This window comes from Polyodon spathula, chromosome 26 (assembly GCF_017654505.1).
Source record: "Polyodon spathula isolate WHYD16114869_AA chromosome 26, ASM1765450v1, whole genome shotgun sequence".
In the NCBI taxonomy this organism is placed as follows: domain Eukaryota; kingdom Metazoa; phylum Chordata; class Actinopteri; order Acipenseriformes; family Polyodontidae; genus Polyodon; species Polyodon spathula.
Window position 1 is genome coordinate 14,944,559 of NC_054559.1, and position 19,059 is coordinate 14,963,617.

The following is a 19,059-nucleotide window of genomic DNA, read 5'->3' on the forward strand; positions in this document are numbered from 1 at the left end:
TTTTTTACATAACAAAATGCAGGTGTTTTCTTCTAAACATTAACGCCAGACTGGTCCAGTCGCAGGGGTTTTTGTGACCTTGCTGGTACCCTGTTGTTTTGCAAACTCTTCATCTATGAAAAAAGATGACAAGAAGGCAAAGTCAAATCTATTTACAGGATGTCGTTTATAGAGATAAGAGACCATATGCTTAAACAACCAGAAAGAATCTGTAATCGCTCAACCACACCCACTGACACACGATTGCATAAATAATACCCACCTTTCAGAAACCAGCTTGAGGTATATAAAAGATTAAAGAAAAAGGTTCCAGTTCACGCATAGCCTTATCGTTTCAGTTTGAGGAGCTCTAATTGGTGTCAAATGTGCAGTTCTGAAAGAAGTATATGTTACAGCAAACATATTTTAGGTTGAAAAAAATAACAATTACTACTAAGTTCTATTTGCAAACCTTAGTAGCCTTGCTCTTCCTTGGCCATTTTGTCTATTTGCTGCAATTAACCAACCAACTGCTTCTCCTAATGATTGACATGCCTTGCAGCCAGTGACATGCTTTGAAACCAAAGACAGTTCAAGTGGCCTAAGTTAAACAGGAACACGAGACCCGAGGTAAGCAAACTTTCTTTAAACTAATATAAACCAGAAGCCTTTTTTTCACTAAGTGAAAATGCATATTTCCTATAACGTGTTTCACAGCTGCACATTTGACACCTATTTCACAAATGGTCAATAATTTAAACAAAGTATTTATTCCTCATCCTGCTTTGAGGATCAACAGTTATAGATACGAGAGGCAACGCGTTTTTTTTTGTTTTTTTTTCCCCATCAATGATGCCTACAATGTAACACAATCAATACACACTGTCCAATGCAATCCCCTCGGCTAAGCCTTGGGGGCATCGTGTTCATTAACTATTGACTAAATATGCATTTTGTAAGCAAAAAAGAAAAAAGTGTTTCTATCGAAAAATCTTGCCCGTATACCACTCAAACACCGCACCGCTCTCACCTTGATCAGACCATTCCTCCTGCTGGTAAACTTGGTTTTTCTGCCACCAGATCTGGGAATTGTCATGAAGACCTTAACACAGTTAAAATGACCTCAGCTGCTACCATTCTGTCATAGGGGCCATGAAGCCAGTCAAAAATGTGCGAATGGTGTTTTCGACTGTAGCACCAGAGCAGATATTCTCTGTACTTCAAAAAACTAGAGAATCTTGCCGCCCTTTCATGGATTAGATGGGAGAGTGGTGCTGCTGCTCAGTCTGGGAGGACCCTGGTCTTGCAGAAACTTATCAGTCATTTTCAGGATTTCTAACGTTTGTACTTATCCTGGAGGGATCCACTTCCTGCATTATTTATCAAGAGTTTCAAAATACTTCAAAGACATACTTCATCTCAATTCCACTTTTATTGACATTATACAAATGAGAAGGCATTGCACTTAATTCTTAAGATTAATATAGTAGACTACAAGGGTGTTTCTTAAAATACAAATGTAGTATACAGTACGTTCACAACTCGTAATATGCATCATTATCAACATTTCATAACAGATATGTGGACTGACGTGTGCATTGAAAAAAAAAAAGAACTCAGTGTTTTTCAATTAAAATCTGATCAAATGCATGTATTTTGAATGCAAAGGATACACTATATCCGACTACATTACAACTACAACTGTCTAGAGCTTTCTGAACAAACAGTTGCATGCCAAAGTGTCAATCGCCAAGCCGACCTGCTGCAGAGTGAGCGACGCTCCTTACACTTCAGAACTGACGTTGACCTTGTACAGTACTCATGAGGGACTAAGAGACCTCCAGACGAAGTTTCATTCACATCATTCACAGCTACTGTACGACAACATTTCTCTTTTTTTTCTAGTGTAATATGAAAGTTTGTTCATGTCAGTGTACATCAACTGCTGCAGAACTTATATTAATATCCACAAAGAAGTTAAAACTGCATTCATGGCTGTTATTACCCATTGAAGATTTTACTACAGTATAAACAGTACGAAAGTAAATGCATTTGAAAGTGCAGCAACATACAGTAAAGGACTGGTAAAGCACAGGGTGGCAATGTAAAGATTGGTAAATGCACAGCAGTAACAATGTTAATTTACTGTGAAAATTTACCATGGAAAACATCTGTGGTTTACAGTTAAAAAAAGAAAAAAACTATAAATGCAACCTATACAGAGACACCAGATTACAAGTAATGCATTATCTGCAGTCGAGTCAGAAAGCCTAGCGCTCATTCGCTTCTAAAAACTCCATTTTATACTCCTGTAAACTTGTGTTGATGTTGATTCTTTGTAAAACTAAGTAATGAGCATGTTGTTCATAAAGTAAATCTGACAGACAATGCTAGTTTTCTTGAATGCCTATAGCTGGCACATACGGCAGACAGTACTGTGATCATTATAATACCCAGAGCATGATGCTCTCTTTGTTTTTATGGTCAGGCAGAGTCATTCTAGGGTATCAACAGTCTTCACTGTTCTCTTACTGTAATTCTGTCCATGATAAGTCCATTGTTCAAGTTCATGACCATGGCAATAAAATCCAAGTGTAATCAAATAAAACACTCAGGTTCAAGGTAGTACTTGTAGCTTGTCTGTGGCCTATTTACTGTCACTGGTACACCATGAACCACCATGTTCAGAAACAGGACTACCCAAGAGACAATTCAAGAGTGAAGCCATTGGAATCTCTTCACCACGAGATGCTGTTTTGAAAATGAAAGACTGTTATCCTGCTTTAACTGGTAGAACAGTCTTCGTCTGATGTCGTGTCCGTGTACGCAACCCACTGTTTCACATAGTTCGTTGAGTGGTCTTCGTCAATTAAAATGGGGCAATTCACTTGGCCCTTGCTGTCAAAATCAGACTCTACTGGACTGCTGCAGTCCGATTCCAAGAACCCACTGTCAATAGTGTCCAGGTCTATTCTTGGGTAGCCGTACTCCTCTTCAGATCGAACGTTGGAGGCAAAAGAATCAAGCGAGAGGCTCTCCGCGTCGCGCCGAGGGTACAGGTTTCCAGACTCGGGCTCCCAATCATGGGAGTCAAAAAGTTGCCCCAGAGTTGGCGACTGCATCGAGTTCGTTGCCTCGTGGCTTCTCCTTTGATCCACTGACACGCAGCCGGACGAGATGACCATGCCATCCCTCCTGCTACCCAGGAGACCGTCCTCCTCGGAGCTGCTGGAGCTATCTAGATCCCCAGCAGATGGGTAGTCCAAGCTGATGCCACTCCCCCGGCCGGCCCTGTATCCTTCCTGTTCGGACTCATGATACTGAGGACAGCATAGCCCGTCTTCGTCAGAGACCGTAACCGTGTCGATAGAAATGTGGCCCGTGGATTTGTCCCTCTGGTCAGTCGTGATGCTTCCACTGGAGAAATAGAGTTTGGAGTCCCTGAGCCTGCCCTGTCCCGTTGAGTGCTTGCCTGAGCTCTCCTCCTCAATCTCGTGCAGCTTCTTCTGGACGTCCTGCTGGACACATACGACAGGAATTGTCATGTTCTTCTCAGCAAAGTCGAACGCTGAAAATGTGTAGACAGGGCCGACCCAGCTCTGAAACAAAGCACAAATACACAAACATTTATGATGGACACCTTTTTCTTTTTGCTTTGATATTATTTATTATTTATTCATAGATTAATGAAACATACATGCCTATCTATAAATAATAGCAAGTGTCAATTAGGGTCCTAAAGATTAATGGCTTCTTTGAATAGAAATTTATGTCAACAGTTCTCTGTTTCCATGCTTGGTTTAACTGCCTTGTCTTGATGGTCACACATTCAATTGATTATATACAATGACATTAGAAATGCGTGTAGCAAAGGAGAAGCCATACTAATGGGGGATTTCAACTTCCCCCATATAAAATGGGAAAACCCGGTGGGTAGCAGGAAGGATGAAATTGAAATGGTGGAAATGACAAATGACTGCTTCCTAACACAATTTGTCAAGCCACCAACTAGAGGGGAGGCATGCCTTGATTTAGCCTTTTCAAATAACGAAGACAGAATAAGTAAAACATAGGTCAGAGAACCACTGGCAAACTCAGACCACAACATGGTCTCATTTGAAGTGTTTTTTAAAACCCCAAAAGTACTGACTAAAGCTAAGGTTTACAATTTTAGAAAAGCAAACTATGAAGGTATGAAACAGAGTCTAACAGAAGTAGATTGGAGTAAAATAGAGAAAACACCCACAGAAGAAGGATGGTTGTTCTTCAAAAATGTAGTACTAGAGGCGCAAAACAATTACATCCTTAAAGTAGACAAATCTAAACGTAAAACTAAATTGCCAAAATGGTTTAATAGATCAATTAAAAAAAAATTTCAGCGAAAAAAGGCACTTTACAGAGCATTAAAAAAGGACCAAAAAGAAAGTACGCAGAAAGAGTACACATGAATATTGCTAAGGGAGCTAAAACCAATTCCAAAATGTTTTTCCAATATTACAACAGCAAGAGAACATTCAAAGAGGAGAGTAAATGTTTAAGAGATACAAATGGCAAAATCGTAGATGAAGAAAAAAAAAAATCTAATATATTAAATGATTACTTTTCACAAGTTTTTACAAAGAAAGATACTGACAACATGCCCCACATGTCATCCAGTTCCTATCCAGTTTTAAATAACTTTAGCATAACTGAGGCAGAAGTGTTAAAGGGACTAGGAGCTCTTAAAATAAACAAATCCCCTGGGCCGGATGAGATCCTCCCAGTAGTACTCAAAGAAATGAAAGAAGTAATTTACAAACCGCTAACCAAGATCATGCAGCAGTCTCTTGACACAGGGGTGGTACCGACAGACTGGAAAATTGCAAACGTAATACCGATCCACAAAAAGGGAAACAAAACTGAACCAGGTAACTACAGACCAGTAAGCCTGACTTCTATTATATGCAAACTTATGGAAACTATAATAAGATCCAAAATGGAAAATTACCTATATGGTAACAGGGTCCTGGGAGACAGTCAACATGGTTTTAGGAAAGGGAAATCATGTCTAACTAACTTGCTTGATTTTTTTGAGGATGCAACATCGATAATGGATAATTGCAAAGCATATGACATGGTTTATTTAGATTTCCAGAAAGCTTTTGACAAAGTCCCGCACAAAAGATTAATTCTCAAACTGAACGCAGTTGGGATTCAAGGAAACACATGTACATGGATTAGGAGGTGATTAACATGTAGAAAACAGAAAGTACTGATTAGAGGAAAATCCTTAGAATGGAGTGTGGTAACCAGTGGTGTACCACAGGGATCAGTATTAGGTCCTCTGCTATTCCTAATCTACATTAATGATTTAGATTCTGGTATAGTAAGCAAACTTGTTAAATTTGCAGACGACACAAAAGTAGGAGGAGTGGCAAACACTGTTGTAGCAGCAAAGGTCATTCAAAATGATCTAGACAAGATTCAGAACTGGGCAGACACATGGCAAATTACATTTAATAGAGAAAAGTGTAAGGTACTGCACACAGGAAATAAAAATGTACAATATAAATATCATATGGGAGATACTGAAATTGGAGAAGGAGTCTATGAAAAAGACCTACGAGTTTTCGTTGACTTTTTGTTGAAATGTCTTCTTCTAGACAATGTGGGAAAGCTAAAAAAAAGGCTAACAAGATGCTCGGATACATTGTGAAAAGTGTTGAATTTAAATCAAGGGAAGTAATGTTAAAACTGTACAATGCACTAGTAAGACCTCATCTTGAATATTGTGTGCAGTTCTGGTCACCTCGCTATAAAAAAGATATTGCTGCTCTAGAAAGAGTGCAAAGAAGAGCGACCAGAATTATTCCGGGCTTAAAAGGCATGTCATATGCAGACAGGCTAAAAGAATTGAATCTGTTCAGTCTTGAACAAAGAAGACTACGTGGCGACCTAATTCAAGCATTCAAAATTCTAAAAGGTATTGACAATGTCGACCCAAGGGACTTTTTCAGCCTGAAAAAAGAAACAAGGACCAGGGGTCACAAATGGAGATTAGACAAAGGGGCATTCAGAACAGAAAATAGGAGGCACGTTTTTACACAGAGAATTGTGAGGGTCTGGAATCAACTCCCCAGTAATGTTGTTGAAGCTGACACCCTGGGATCCTTCAAGAAGCTGCTTGATGAGATTCTGGAATCAATAAGCTACTAACAACCAAACGAGCAAGATGGGCCGAATGGCCTCCCCTCGTTTGTAAACTTTCTTATGTTCTTATGTTCTTATGTTCTTATTAAACTGCTGGCCTGCTCTTCTGCCAAAGACATTTACTGCAGTAAAATTGGCTATGAAAAATAAGCCTAAAATGTCGCACCTTTTTAAAAGTTAATAGCCGTTCACTTCTGAAAGTCATGATTTAGCCACGTTGGACGTTAGGATGACATTTTTGCTGTGATGTTTTTCAAAAGCATTAAGAAGTAAATATTGTGCTAGATAACAGAGACATAAGGTATGAGATCCATGGTCTCATTATCGATACCTGTGAAGTGTGTGGTTACTCAGATTGTTAGTTCACACAAAATTAAACTTGCCTGTTTATTTCATGTTACAGCAATTTCTGTAAAATCTGACTAAAAATAAAACTATCCTAATTGAAAAGTACTCCTGTTGTCTGTCTACAAGATTAAGAAGGTACTTTGGTTTTGATCAGACATTATGATTGAGTAAATAAGCACATAAGCAATTCCAATGTTACAAACGCCTGTGTCAACAACAACACTGTGTTCGTTGTGTGGTATCAAAACATTAGCTGTCACCCTTTTCCTTTGTTCTCATAGCGTTTCATTTGCTGATATAATCTGCTGTATCTTTTAGCATCTCTGGAACACTAAGTACATTTCAAAGTCTTTTGTGCAACCTCACCCCATTCGTTATTGACAACAGCGGTTTTACTCCACTCAGACGAAAACTGGAGCTCAGCTACAGCATCTGTTCCTCTAGCATCAATAAACCAGAAAAAGACTTAAGTGTTTCCATCAGGACTGACCGACAAATAATGAAACAGTCTGTGCTACACAGTAACTTCTTAGTAATTACATTTCAGTGTATAAGAAGTATACAGTACATGAATCCAACGTGCAAGCCACCCTTTTAGTTCCTAACCCCACTCCCGACAGGGCTCACAGGAATCTTGTTACAAGCCAGATTTCTACAAACAAACCATTAAAGAGTCCTGGGAGTTTTGTGAAGAGGGCTGTGTTTTATAATAAATAAAACTATCTAAATTACTCTTAAGTTAAAGCTGACAACCTGTTAAGTAATAAAGAAGAACGAATAGGTAGAAGCAGCATTTTTTTTAAAATCGCTTCGACGGACACCTCACACTCTGAGGTTGCAGTGTTTTTTTATATACGCGTGTCGGTTTATCTGAAGTTCAGAAGTATTCTGCTTGTTGTATCGGATGTAGACAGAAAAGCATCAGCTATAATATCACCAAGACCTATAACCAACCTTCCCACTGTGCTTGTATTAATACTCCTATACTGCTCCTGAACGGTACAGACCAAAACAATCTTCTTCAGTACAGAAATAAGAATCCAATTTGAGCCAGCTGTCGGTCTTTGTCTTTTATGGTGCTGTATGTCACATATACATGTGAAAAGAATGCAGAGTCAGAACAGATCAAGTCAGAGACTAAATGTTGGGTTTTTTTTTGTTTTTTTTTTTTCTTAATTTTAAACATCCGAGACTTTTATTTTAGCACTTGACCTCGTAATCAGACTGCCTGCAAATATGATCACTAGCACCACTTTTACCAGACTGGGTGATGCTGTGGAAAGCTGACTCCTAATGCACTGACTCACTGTACCACCCGACCCGGCACAGGGGCTGCCTTTATTATTTATTGAATTGCAGCACTAAAGGGGCTGATTAAGGATGAGCAAGCAGAGACAGGAAGTTTGCTTCATGCTTTTGCATTGCAGACCTGTTTGTCTTATGCACAAACAAACTGTTTACTATGCTGTGCTTTTGGCTTGGTATACCACAGTAAACACTTATAAAGAGAGTTGCATTTGTTTTATATTATACATATTATATTATATTATTGCAGTGTTCGGTACATTTAAAAAACAACGCAGCTATTGATGTATTTCTATGTATACCCGGCTGAATGCAGCACTAGCCTTTTAAAATGTTGTGTGTCTACATTTAACCTTCCTCCTGTCTCTATTGGGTTTGCATCCACTGGGGACATTAGCTTTTGCTTGCCATTTTGGTGTTTACACGCTTTGTAAGATAAAGATAAAGTGTATTTCCGCCAAACACTCTTTATCTCTGTATTCAAATCTACAAAAGAGATTGTTGTTTTTACAAGTACTAGCAACCTTGACTGATAAATACTGCTGTAATCTCAGAAAAGATCACAAAGACATGCGCACAGCTGCACAAAAACAAGTTCTATCCCACTAAAGCTTACCAAATATAATTTCACATAATCTCCAGGTTTGAAATTGGTGCCCCTATCCCCGGGGTCAATTCGAGAAATTGAGATGGTCAACACTTGCAACAATGAAACTGGTCTTTACAATCTTAAAAGGAGCTGACAAAGTTAAACCAAGCCAGTACTTTCAGAGCAGCACAGAAACCAGGATCAGAGGCCACACAAGCAGAGACAGTTTAGGAGACACCTTTTTACTGCGAGGGTATGGAATGGGTTAGTGTTGCTGAATCATTGCTACTTAACAAAGTTTTGAGATCAACCAGCTACTAGGAGCCGGGCAAGCACTGATGGGCTAAATTACCTCCTTTCGCTCGTAAATTTCCTTAAGTTCATAAACACATGCCCTTGTTTAGATAGAGCTTTGCTTGTTTCAGCATGTAAGGCTGTTGTTCAAGAAGGATGCTGTGCACAGCAACAACCAGAGCCATGTATCAAGGAGACTGGAGGACACGTGGAATTGCATGTGGACTGTAACGACTGCATGGAAGAACACGCACTGGTTAACCACTTCATACCCAATTGCTTTTTCATAGCTCTGTTTTTCTTATACTCTGGAATCAATTGAAAAATAAAGTTTTGAATCCTCACAAAGAAAATAAATGATGACTGCTAATGGTTCTACTGGTGCTTAATCATGGTATTAAATGAGAGGCAGGAAACTTTAAACTGTACCACAGCTGCTTTAAATACAGTAAGACCCATCACAAAAATACTGAACAAACAATCTTAAACGCGTTGTGTGCATTTTTCAAAGCCAGGAAGAGATGCAGGTACAGGAAGCAGGGACATTTTGCTGCACTGAGGAAGTAAGCGCACACTGTGCTGTTCGCAGTTCAGAAGGGCATGTGTGTTGAGCATGGTGTGTATGGGTTGTCTTGTTTGTGTCACTTTCAAACAAAAAATGATGACTCCTACAAAGTGAGGGGATTCTTGCTTCAGGATCTTGTTTTTCTCATCTTGAGAATAGCAATGTTTTGCATGTAGCGGCGTCTGTTTTAGTTTTTCACCATTAATTTAATACTGACTTTTAATCAGTTATATCGGCAGTCATACGGACAGCTTAAGATTTTTACATTGACAGAAATACCTCTAAAGCTTTTGATGGGTTCTCCATTGTCTATGGTCAGTTCATGGTGCCACACCCTTTTTTACTAGGTCTCCCAGCACAGTTCAGTCTTATTGAAGCAGGCAATTAAATTAGTAAATATTGTGCTATATGTTGTATTTAAGAAGCTGTAAGCAGAGGCGGAAAGCACGGCACCAACACAGCCGTAAAGCAATAGGAGTTACAGAGCTTTAAGCCCCCTTGTGGACAAAGTGATTATAGCTGATTAAATCACTCTGAAAGCTTATCTGTCATGCATTTCGACTCACACTTTCAGGCCAATGAGATCTACTGCACATCAGACAGGCAAAACGTTTCTTCTGATATGAGTGTTTCAACAGCACTTCAAGATCAGAGTTATTTTAAGTATATAGCACACTTGTCGTTGTTTAGGTCCACAGATTCACTGCACCCGAGCAGCCGCGCTATAGCTCTCTGCATCAGGTCTATCACCCCCTCTAGTGGCTGTAATAATTACTACATCCAGAATTATTACATAACGTACGTGCAGCGTCAGAGCATTGCGGGGGGGGGGGGGGGGGGGGGGGGGGGGGGGGGCGGGGGGCAGCAGGTTAATTATTATTTTACACTTGTTTTTGAGAGGCTGCAGTGGTGCTGTAAAGTCATTTAAGGGTTAAAGATTTTAAACGTCACCAGCATGAGATGACTGGAACAGAAAGAGATACAATATGGGTCTAAAACAACAAAAAGACCCATTTGTTAATAGAACTCTTTTCCTTTACAAGTTTTCTTTAATATACAAATATAATTTTTGCGCTGTAATGCAAATATAATTGCAGCCTTTACTGCCAGTGTCACCCAGCACAGTTAACTAACCTCACTGATAACAAACAGTTATCTCCAGCCCATTTAGAATAATAACCTTTGGAATATTGAAAAAAAATACCCCTAAATAGAAAAAAAAAATCTAAAAATAGCCCACCAGAGCTAAACTTAACAACATGTACGCTAGAGACGCTGCTCATGGTATTTTCCACTGAGCACTGAGCTGATAGCCAAAGTTAAACCTCTTCACAGAAGAGTGACGCACGCTCTGTGGTGAAAATGTCCCGTCTACAATTTCCCCTCTTCCGTTCTGTCTGTGAAACGCTCCACCATGCAGACCTCTGAAAGCAATGAGTCATGCAGTGAGATACCAGTGTCGATACCTTGAAGTCCCCTGAGTGAAGAACATTGAGTGGCTTGAAGAAATCCTCCGGGCTGGGGATGAGGCCACACAGCGTCTTCTGCAGCCCTCTGTCAGAGAAAACAGAAATAAGAAATAAGTCCAGACACCCCTGTCACTGTTAATGAGCAGAGCCAAAGACTGAATCACAGAACTGAGTTTAGCCTAATCACTTTGTGCATGCACAGCCAGCACAGGTCTCCAGTATCAAACTGGTCCAGTCATTCATCAATACTTGTTTGTCAGCATCCAAGGGGAACTCTAGAAATGAACTGAATTTCTCAGCCGGGTCACTGACATAAACTGGCCTTGGTGCAGCAGAGCGGCAGTGAAAATGTCAGGAAAATCATCTTCCGATCAGCTCTGAAAACACGGAGGTGAACTGCCATTGGTTAGTACTCAATTGTAAACTGAGTTATGTAAACTGTTAATACATGGATTGATTGAGTACCTGCAAGAAAAGCAATTCTGAGCACAGGTACTGAGTAACTGCACACCCCTAGTAACTGTTTCTTTTCTTTTTTTTCTAAGAGTGTGAGAGTGTGTTGAGGCCCTTCAGACTTTCATTTACTTCTGGGAAAAAGCCCTCTGCAGTCTCAGCATCAGCAGCAAAGCAATGAATCAGAAAGAGCTTTAACTTCCCCCTCCTTGCTCTCCACAAACAGCTTTGATATGACTGCTTCTCTGTAACAGCAGTGCTCAAGTCTATGAAGAGCGATTCCCAGAAAGCTGGTTAGCTTTGGGCACTCACCTCAACAAAATCCTGCACTGTTTGAAACAGACAAAGCTTTGGTATTATATAGACTAGATTTTGTAAACTGTACAAGGCTTGCATATAATACCACTAAGACAGGACTCAAAGCTAATTTCCTGTATTAATATGCTTACATTTTGTTTTTGTTCACATAGATACTTTATTATATGACTTGCAAGGTTTGTGGTTTTCAAATGTAGGAGGTATTGCAAAGAAAGTATGTGCCTACTCATATATAAGGGACCAGAGCAATGCATAGCTAACTTATTGTCATTGTAACCACACATCCGGTATGATCTTTATGCTGAAAACTATATTAATGTCAATAATGTTACAAAATGATGTTGCCGCTGCCAGGGCACAATATTTCCATAAAGTGTATAGATAGAGATGGGATACTTGTAGTGTCTTTGGCTCAATTTCATTAGCAGGAAGAGGCTCTTTTGTACTGTGGTTAAGATCTGGGCTGATTCCATTCCAGGCGATCCCAGCATCGGCCCCTCAGGACACTGCACTATTCCCTCTTGAGTCTGTTAAAGTGTCTGGTCTGTTTGTAACCATGATGACAGACAGACAGACTCTCTGGTATTATTTTATAACCCCAGTGCTTACTTTGTTCTAATTCTGACTGAGAGCCCCACAATAAGCGACACCACCACCAGAGCCATCGGTGCGTAGATCTCGTACAGCGGCCTGCCTTTACCTGTGAAGAATCAAATGAAGAAGAGACATTGGTGCTTGTAGGATTTTCAATATATTGCTGTATGAGAGAAGCCCCTATCCACCCCTCCCTATAAATACCCATCAGGAGATTTCTACCTGCACCAGTAGTGTGCACAATGAACAGAAGTGAATTGGAATAGTTTTGTAACTTGCCCCCGGGGGGTTTAAGGTTCAGGGCCGCAGTGTGAGAACATACAGGCTGCAGCGCGCAGTGACAGGACCTGCTGGGTCACCTCCTCGAAGGGGGGCTGACGGAACAGAGGTCACCTCGATACACACTTACACTGAGTCTTCCAGGTGACCGGTAGACTCCACTCGCTCCAGGAACCAGTATATTCACTGCTTTTTCTGGGTCCGGCTCGGGCTTCAGCAACATAAATCGCGCAGTCCTCCAGTTTGTCTAAGGGGAGGAATATGTTTCTCTGGTCCTCCCCGAAATGTTTTTTAGTTTGGCTCTGTGGAAAAAGAAAAGCTTTTCAATGGACCTGACTGCGCAGTGCATAAACTGATACTGACACCAAAAGGTGTGAAATCAATGCAACATTAATTGAATTTGGCATTCCATTTCCATTCCTGCCACATTCCCTCATCTCAGCAGGAGCCTGGAACGCTCTCCTGGTCTCACATGCCCAAGCTGACAATGAAAACCGTTCCTACCTCCCATGACTGCTCCGTCTGCTTGTAGCGCACCTCGTATTCCAGATTACCGCTGAGGAAATCATCCTCAGTGTAGATCATCTCCCAGGAGATGTTGTAACCCTTGCTGTCACTTGTTGGTCGAAGGTTAAAAGGTGGCGGGGGTTTTACTGTCAAACGAAACACATAACAAATGGTGAGACGGACTTGGACAAAGCAGCCGTCAGGATTCATACTGTAGACAGCTTTGTGAAAACTCTGAATCAGGATTAAAAAAAGAGCTTCTTTTGAGTCAGTCTGCCTAGATGACGAGGTAGCAAGGCTGAGGCGTTAACCACAGTTATCTTTCTGGAAGAGTCACTTAAATTTTACAGGTGCGAAAACATAAAAACGAAACCAGCCCTGGTCTGACAGACCAGCTCTGGGGGATGGTGCCCTAATCCATCTATGAAAGTCTTGTGCTATACGTTAGTCCCACGTCAGGCCTGCATTCTTTGTAAGGACATAGGCCTTTATAGTGTCAATTACAAATTCCATGCTTCTTAAATTCTTTTGGTTCTACAGTATGTGTTAATATTTTTTTTTTTGCTACAAAAGCAATGTCTTAGAAAAGAGATGAATAGTACTACTCATGTTTGTAAAATGTAGGATGGTCTTCAGCACACACCCTCACATTGGCTATTCTTGTAGGTTCTCTCTCTCTTTCTCTCTCTCTCTCTCTCCCTTTTTTATTCTACAATAATCTTTTTGGACTGTGAAGTCATTCTCAAGCTACTTTCATTGTTTTTCCCCTGTTATAACTTTGTCTTTGTCTGGGGAGTTGGAGGAATGTTTTCTGTACTTACTGTGCTCCGCAAGGCTCACATAGACACACCCTGCCAGTTCCTCCTCCTGCTCGCTGCTCACTTTCCGCACACACACAGTGTAATTTTCATTTGTTAAAAGATCCTCCATACTCATAACACACCAGAGCCTTGCCACAGGATCGCTTTCAACAGGCTGCAGTTTGCAGCTTGAAGTCCACGGGTCGGTATCCCTTTAAAAAAACAAGCAAACAAAACACTTCGGTGAGTTACAGCCCTTGTTCTCACACTTACAGCTGCAAAAGTGTGCATCACCAATACATATGGCTAATTAAAAATATATATTGTTCAATATTTATAAGGATACGAACGCAATTGAAAAAAAATATGCATGCAATTAGTGTTTAAATTTTAACAATGCATAAGATCGGATCTAGAAAATGTTTTAGGAGATCCACAAAAACATTATTTAAAAAGCACACATTGTTCTTTTATTCTACCAGGGGCAGTATGTAACACATAACTGTCCAACAATTACAACTTGCGCAGTGCAGCAGGTACGGTATTTGGGAATGTCTACAGTACTGACTGTGGCATAGACAAAACTTGATCAAAATTTCAACACACATTCTCAGAACGAGTGGAAATCAATGAGGAAGAATCTGAGAACTAAAAACTTTCCTTGCGCGCATGCACGGCAACGTTACGACATTTATTCACTCGTGTTAATGTCATTCAAATGCCACAATAAATCTTTTTTTTTTTTTTTTAATCGTTGAAAAGGTTTTAAAAATCAAATAAGCGTGGACCTGAAATGATGCGCTTTTGAAATGTCACTATGACATTCTGCAAAAACAAACAAAAAAAAAAGTTGCTCTTTCAGCAGTTTATCTCTATGACGAAAGCCTGACATTTAAAGGGAAGAGCAGAACACAAGCCTGCGACGGCATCATCAGACTTCTGTACTTACCACTGAGTTAGCAGCTCGTACTGGGAGGAAGGGAGGGCGCAGGAGCAGAAGCAGCTCAGTGAGCTTATGTAGTCTGTGAAACATTCCGTCACATTACAGGAGCATGTAGCTGCGAAGAATCAGAAGACATTTACTGTCCACTGCAGCTGCGTACTGCACCAATGATTTTAATAACCGGCCCTTTGAACAAATACCATGGTATCTACTGATCTAAGCAGGAGCACTTTCTTTTTAAAGCCGGTTTTGTTAATCTTCCAGCTTCTTAGATGATCACTGTGTTCATACACGCTCTAAAATGCAAGCTTTCACAGGTAAGTCCAGGTGAGATCAAGGACAGGTCAAATGCTATTGCAAGGTCTGATATATAAAGTCCATGATCTGCTCTGTGAAATGTAGTATGATGTTCAATGGGATTTCACGCAACATCTTTTGCACATGGGACCGCTGATTTTGTCAGCTCTATACCACTGCGATCAGTCTGCTTGGTGGGTTTGATTGAGGGGTGTGATTCACTGCATTGCACATTTCCTACCGCGCTGTTACCAAACCCTTAACCACCGCGAGACAGAAGTGCTTCCTTCTCTAACCTTTTGATATATATATATATATAACCAGGTGTTTTTTTCGGATTAAACTTCTTTAATTTCCCCCTAGATTTAGCTTAACACATAAATGTTAACATAAAAACATACCTAAAAGTTTTGAAATATGCACTTTCAGATATAATTTATAAACACACTGAAAGCGCGTATCACAAATTCAGCATGTTAGCTTGATCAGACCGAGTTTGCACAACAAATATTTTTTTTTTTTTTTGCAAAAAAAACGTAATTAGGTTTTATCCAGATTTATTTTTTCAGATTTAATTGCTAACGACAAAGTTTCAACTTACTATACATTCCTGAAAGATCGTGTATTTCGGATGTATCTGTTAGCTAGGCGTAAATGTTGGATGCAAAACAGTGATTTAAAAAAAAAATAAATAAATAAATTAAGGATTTATTTGTTTCCCAGATTTAACGTGTCAGCTATTGACTCCCCAACTGTAAAAAAAAAAAAAAAAGATTTGAAGATTTTTTTTTTAAGATTTAATTGTCATATTGACTTTAAATGCTGAATTTGTGATACGTGTTTTCAGTGTTTACAAACGTTTAATTTTGTTAACATTGATGTATTAAGCTAAATCTGGAAAAAGGAAAACAAACAAAATCTAGGAACAATTACGTGATTTATTAAACCAAAATAACAAACAAACAAACAAACAAAAAACACCTGTTATTGATTATTATAATTAAAAAAAAAAAAAAAAAAAACTTGGCGCCACATAGAAGCATGATATATTATTTGCATAGCAATTCACAAAGGGGCATGGGGCAAAAGCACAACCAAACGGCAAGCAGCTGTCATGATGCCAACTAAACGGAGACTCACTGTTTCCAATCAGGCCACAGAGCAGCAATTTAAACACGAGTGGTCCTACAACTCCCATGATGCAAAGCTGGAAATAGTTTTTGAAGTCTAGAAACTCATTGATGTGGCTGAATGTACCTGGAGGGCAGAAGAAAATCAAGTCATAACTGAGATCATAGAGTATCAGATCCCAGACAACTTGCAAACACAAAGTGGAATAACGTTGGTTGTGTCTATCTGGTGAGCAGTATTACAGAACCAACTGTGTTTGAACTAACTAGTGCATAGAGAAATAGATATTTTCATGCTTTGGTCCTCTAAATTGAAGGTGGAAAGTACTGTTGTTGTTTACACCTCCATAGCGCCTTTCACTTCTTCACCAGGCTGTCACGGTTCCCCTTTGTGGTAGATATCAAACTGAAAAGCAGGTGGGGTCGGTTCTCTTGAAACAATAAAAACAAAGAAAGAAGAAAGTGCTTCGCTTGGGTTTCACACTTCAGGTTTGGTCAAGAAATAGTACTGAAAAAGGAAGCGTTCTGTAGTACTGAGGTTGCAGTAGTATTGGAGAAGATCTTTATAAACACAGCTCTTTAAAGCTGCGGTAGTTTGGACTTTTTTTGGTTTTGTTTAGTAGCTTCGCACACATTAGATCAGTTGTAGACTCACTGTCCTTTCTATGTCCAAAACACTTATTGACGAAATACATCCAATATATTTATGTAAGGGGGTGGAGGGTGATTAACGGTTTCGTTATAACGGACTGATTGCAAATTTGACGTTAAGTTTCAGAACAAAAATAAAACGTAACAGGGGGAAACAAGTGTTGTCAGAAAAGCTACCGTAAGCATATCATGTTTTAATCACTATGTTTTAATTAATATATGGGTACATTATAACATGCATTAGGCTCCGTTTATATTTACACACCACTGCTTGAGCAGTAGGCTATGTATTTATAGAATATAGAACAGAATATAGTAATATGTTACAGATTTGGTAGCCGATTGTAACTGCAGCTCAGAGAGCCTTCCAGTGTACAGAACATGTGTTTGATTAACGCTGTTTCATACACTTGAGAAGATTCACCTACAGTAATACAGGATGGATTATTTTATAAATACGCTGGTATAAAAATAAGTAGAAAGCCCAAGACTATCCATGCTTTACAAAAAAGTATCCAGCTCAATGTATGCTGTATGTACTGTCAACGTGTGCAAATATGGAAAAATCCCTAAATCAGTTGGAGATAAAGCGGCTTCTGATAACTTTTTTTTTCTGTGTTTCTTCAGAAGGAAGATTAATACATTTAATTGAGTATTTTTCATTTAATGAAAAGGTGCTGAAAAAAAGTTTTTGTCTTTCGACGCTAAGGCTGTAGGCAATGTTGAAATAAAACAGCCGTTTACCAAAGTCAGCGAATCTGAGAACACTTCATTTTAATAATGCTCTATAGACATAGACGTTAAGCAGCACTTACTAATTTACAGTCTCACTTGCTTAAGGGCCACTCAAGGGAAAAGTGGCCTTTATAGACTAGTGGCCGTTATAGCCAGGTTATTTAACTCATATATAGTAATATGAGAGTCATCAAAGTGGTCAATATACATGGTTTATTTTTAAATATCGCACCATGAATAATTATATTAGGTAACACTTATGCACGAAAAAACAAGACAAAAATATGAATCCATTAACAGTATAGATTAATAACATTCCAGATAAGAATTTGCTAGTTGGCAGTTCCTTGCAATTTAATAAGAACTACTTATTACCACCTTAGTAGACTACACTCTACACAAGTTTGATATTTATGAAACTTTTTCTAGCCCGTTAAATAAGCCGGATATTAATAATTAAATATTTAACAGTTATAGTGCCGCGGTCTAAACAACATTTACATTACATTTGTATCTGTATTTTATGTAACTTGCTTGTACAGTGTATTCATTTTCATACATCTATTGAATGACACCAGCACAATCAGTTTATAAAAACATTTCTTTGTTACCGACCTTATCCTCATTTAGACAAAAATAATCCGGAGCAGCATTTATTGTCTTCTTTTTTCTTCTTCTTCCAAGTACGTGTTGAAATGCAATTGTTTCAGTAGCAGTGGTGTTATAACTTATTTTCAACAGCACCGATTAGCTTGTGAGTAACTGAATGATACCGAGTATATAACCATTATGCAACGTCATTTTCTGAAGCTTAGCGTTTATAGCAGGATGCGGTTGCTGGGAGCAAGCCAATTTCTAAATGATGCATCTCGCCACAGAGCACTTTGCAGAAGAGCGTATGTGAAAGGGATGGGTGACTGGGAGCATTAGCTCTCTTCACTAAAGGTCATTTGTCACAAGTTGCTCCATACAGCTGTTGTATTGTTTAGAGAACTTTTACCACACAAGTTTCAGGGTAGGTCATTGCGGCTTTGGACAGCACAATGGACAGGGTTTTATCCAAGTTATTAATCCGAAGTTTATTTTACACAAGTGGTTTGAGAAAGAAAATCTAAAAATGATTCACAAGCAAACGGTTAACTGTATGCACTGAGCCCCTCTCCAAACAGTGTACTGCAGTTATCGTACTGAAAATCTCATTCAAGCAACTCTGTAATACACAATTACACACAGGCAGTATGCACATTTTTAAAGCGTCGTTTTCAATGTCAAACACTAGCACAGTTTAATTTAATACAGATGTTCTGTAAACTTACTCAGCGCTGAAAGAATTAAGGACCCAAAAGTGTGCCCAAGTTGTTTGTTAGTTTTGTAAGACTAAACATTTTGTTTTCCCTTTACAAAAATACAGTGCAAAATTCAGCAGAGGAATCCATAATATACTTTTTTTCTACTGGTTTACATTTGCTATTTTATAATATTTGTTATTTGTGGTTTAATGAAAAAAGATATCCGCTGTAGAGAATATACATGTGTTTTCTGCTGTCAAGGGGAACGTCCTGTGTTTCTCTGACATTTCTTACTCTTTGTATGATGGGGGAAGCAAGCAATTAG

General features: G+C 39.2%; 1 protein-coding gene across 1 annotated transcript; it reads right to left on the reverse strand.

Annotated features, from left to right (window-relative positions):
- Nucleotides 1–1,413: 1,413 nt before the first annotated feature.
- LOC121300646 (interleukin-21 receptor-like) lies at nucleotides 1,414–18,216 on the reverse strand. The gene is made up of 9 exons (XM_041229281.1): nucleotides 18,061–18,216; nucleotides 16,070–16,186; nucleotides 14,639–14,747; nucleotides 13,711–13,901; nucleotides 12,887–13,035; nucleotides 12,513–12,684; nucleotides 12,119–12,209; nucleotides 10,736–10,823; nucleotides 1,414–3,578 (listed from the first exon to the last, which is right to left on the reverse strand). The coding sequence occupies exons 2-9, from the start codon at nucleotides 16,125–16,127 to the stop codon at nucleotides 2,763–2,765; spliced, it is 1,674 nt and encodes a 557-aa protein (XP_041085215.1). The 5' UTR covers nucleotides 16,128–16,186; nucleotides 18,061–18,216; the 3' UTR covers nucleotides 1,414–2,762.
- Nucleotides 18,217–19,059: the final 843 nt, after the last annotated feature.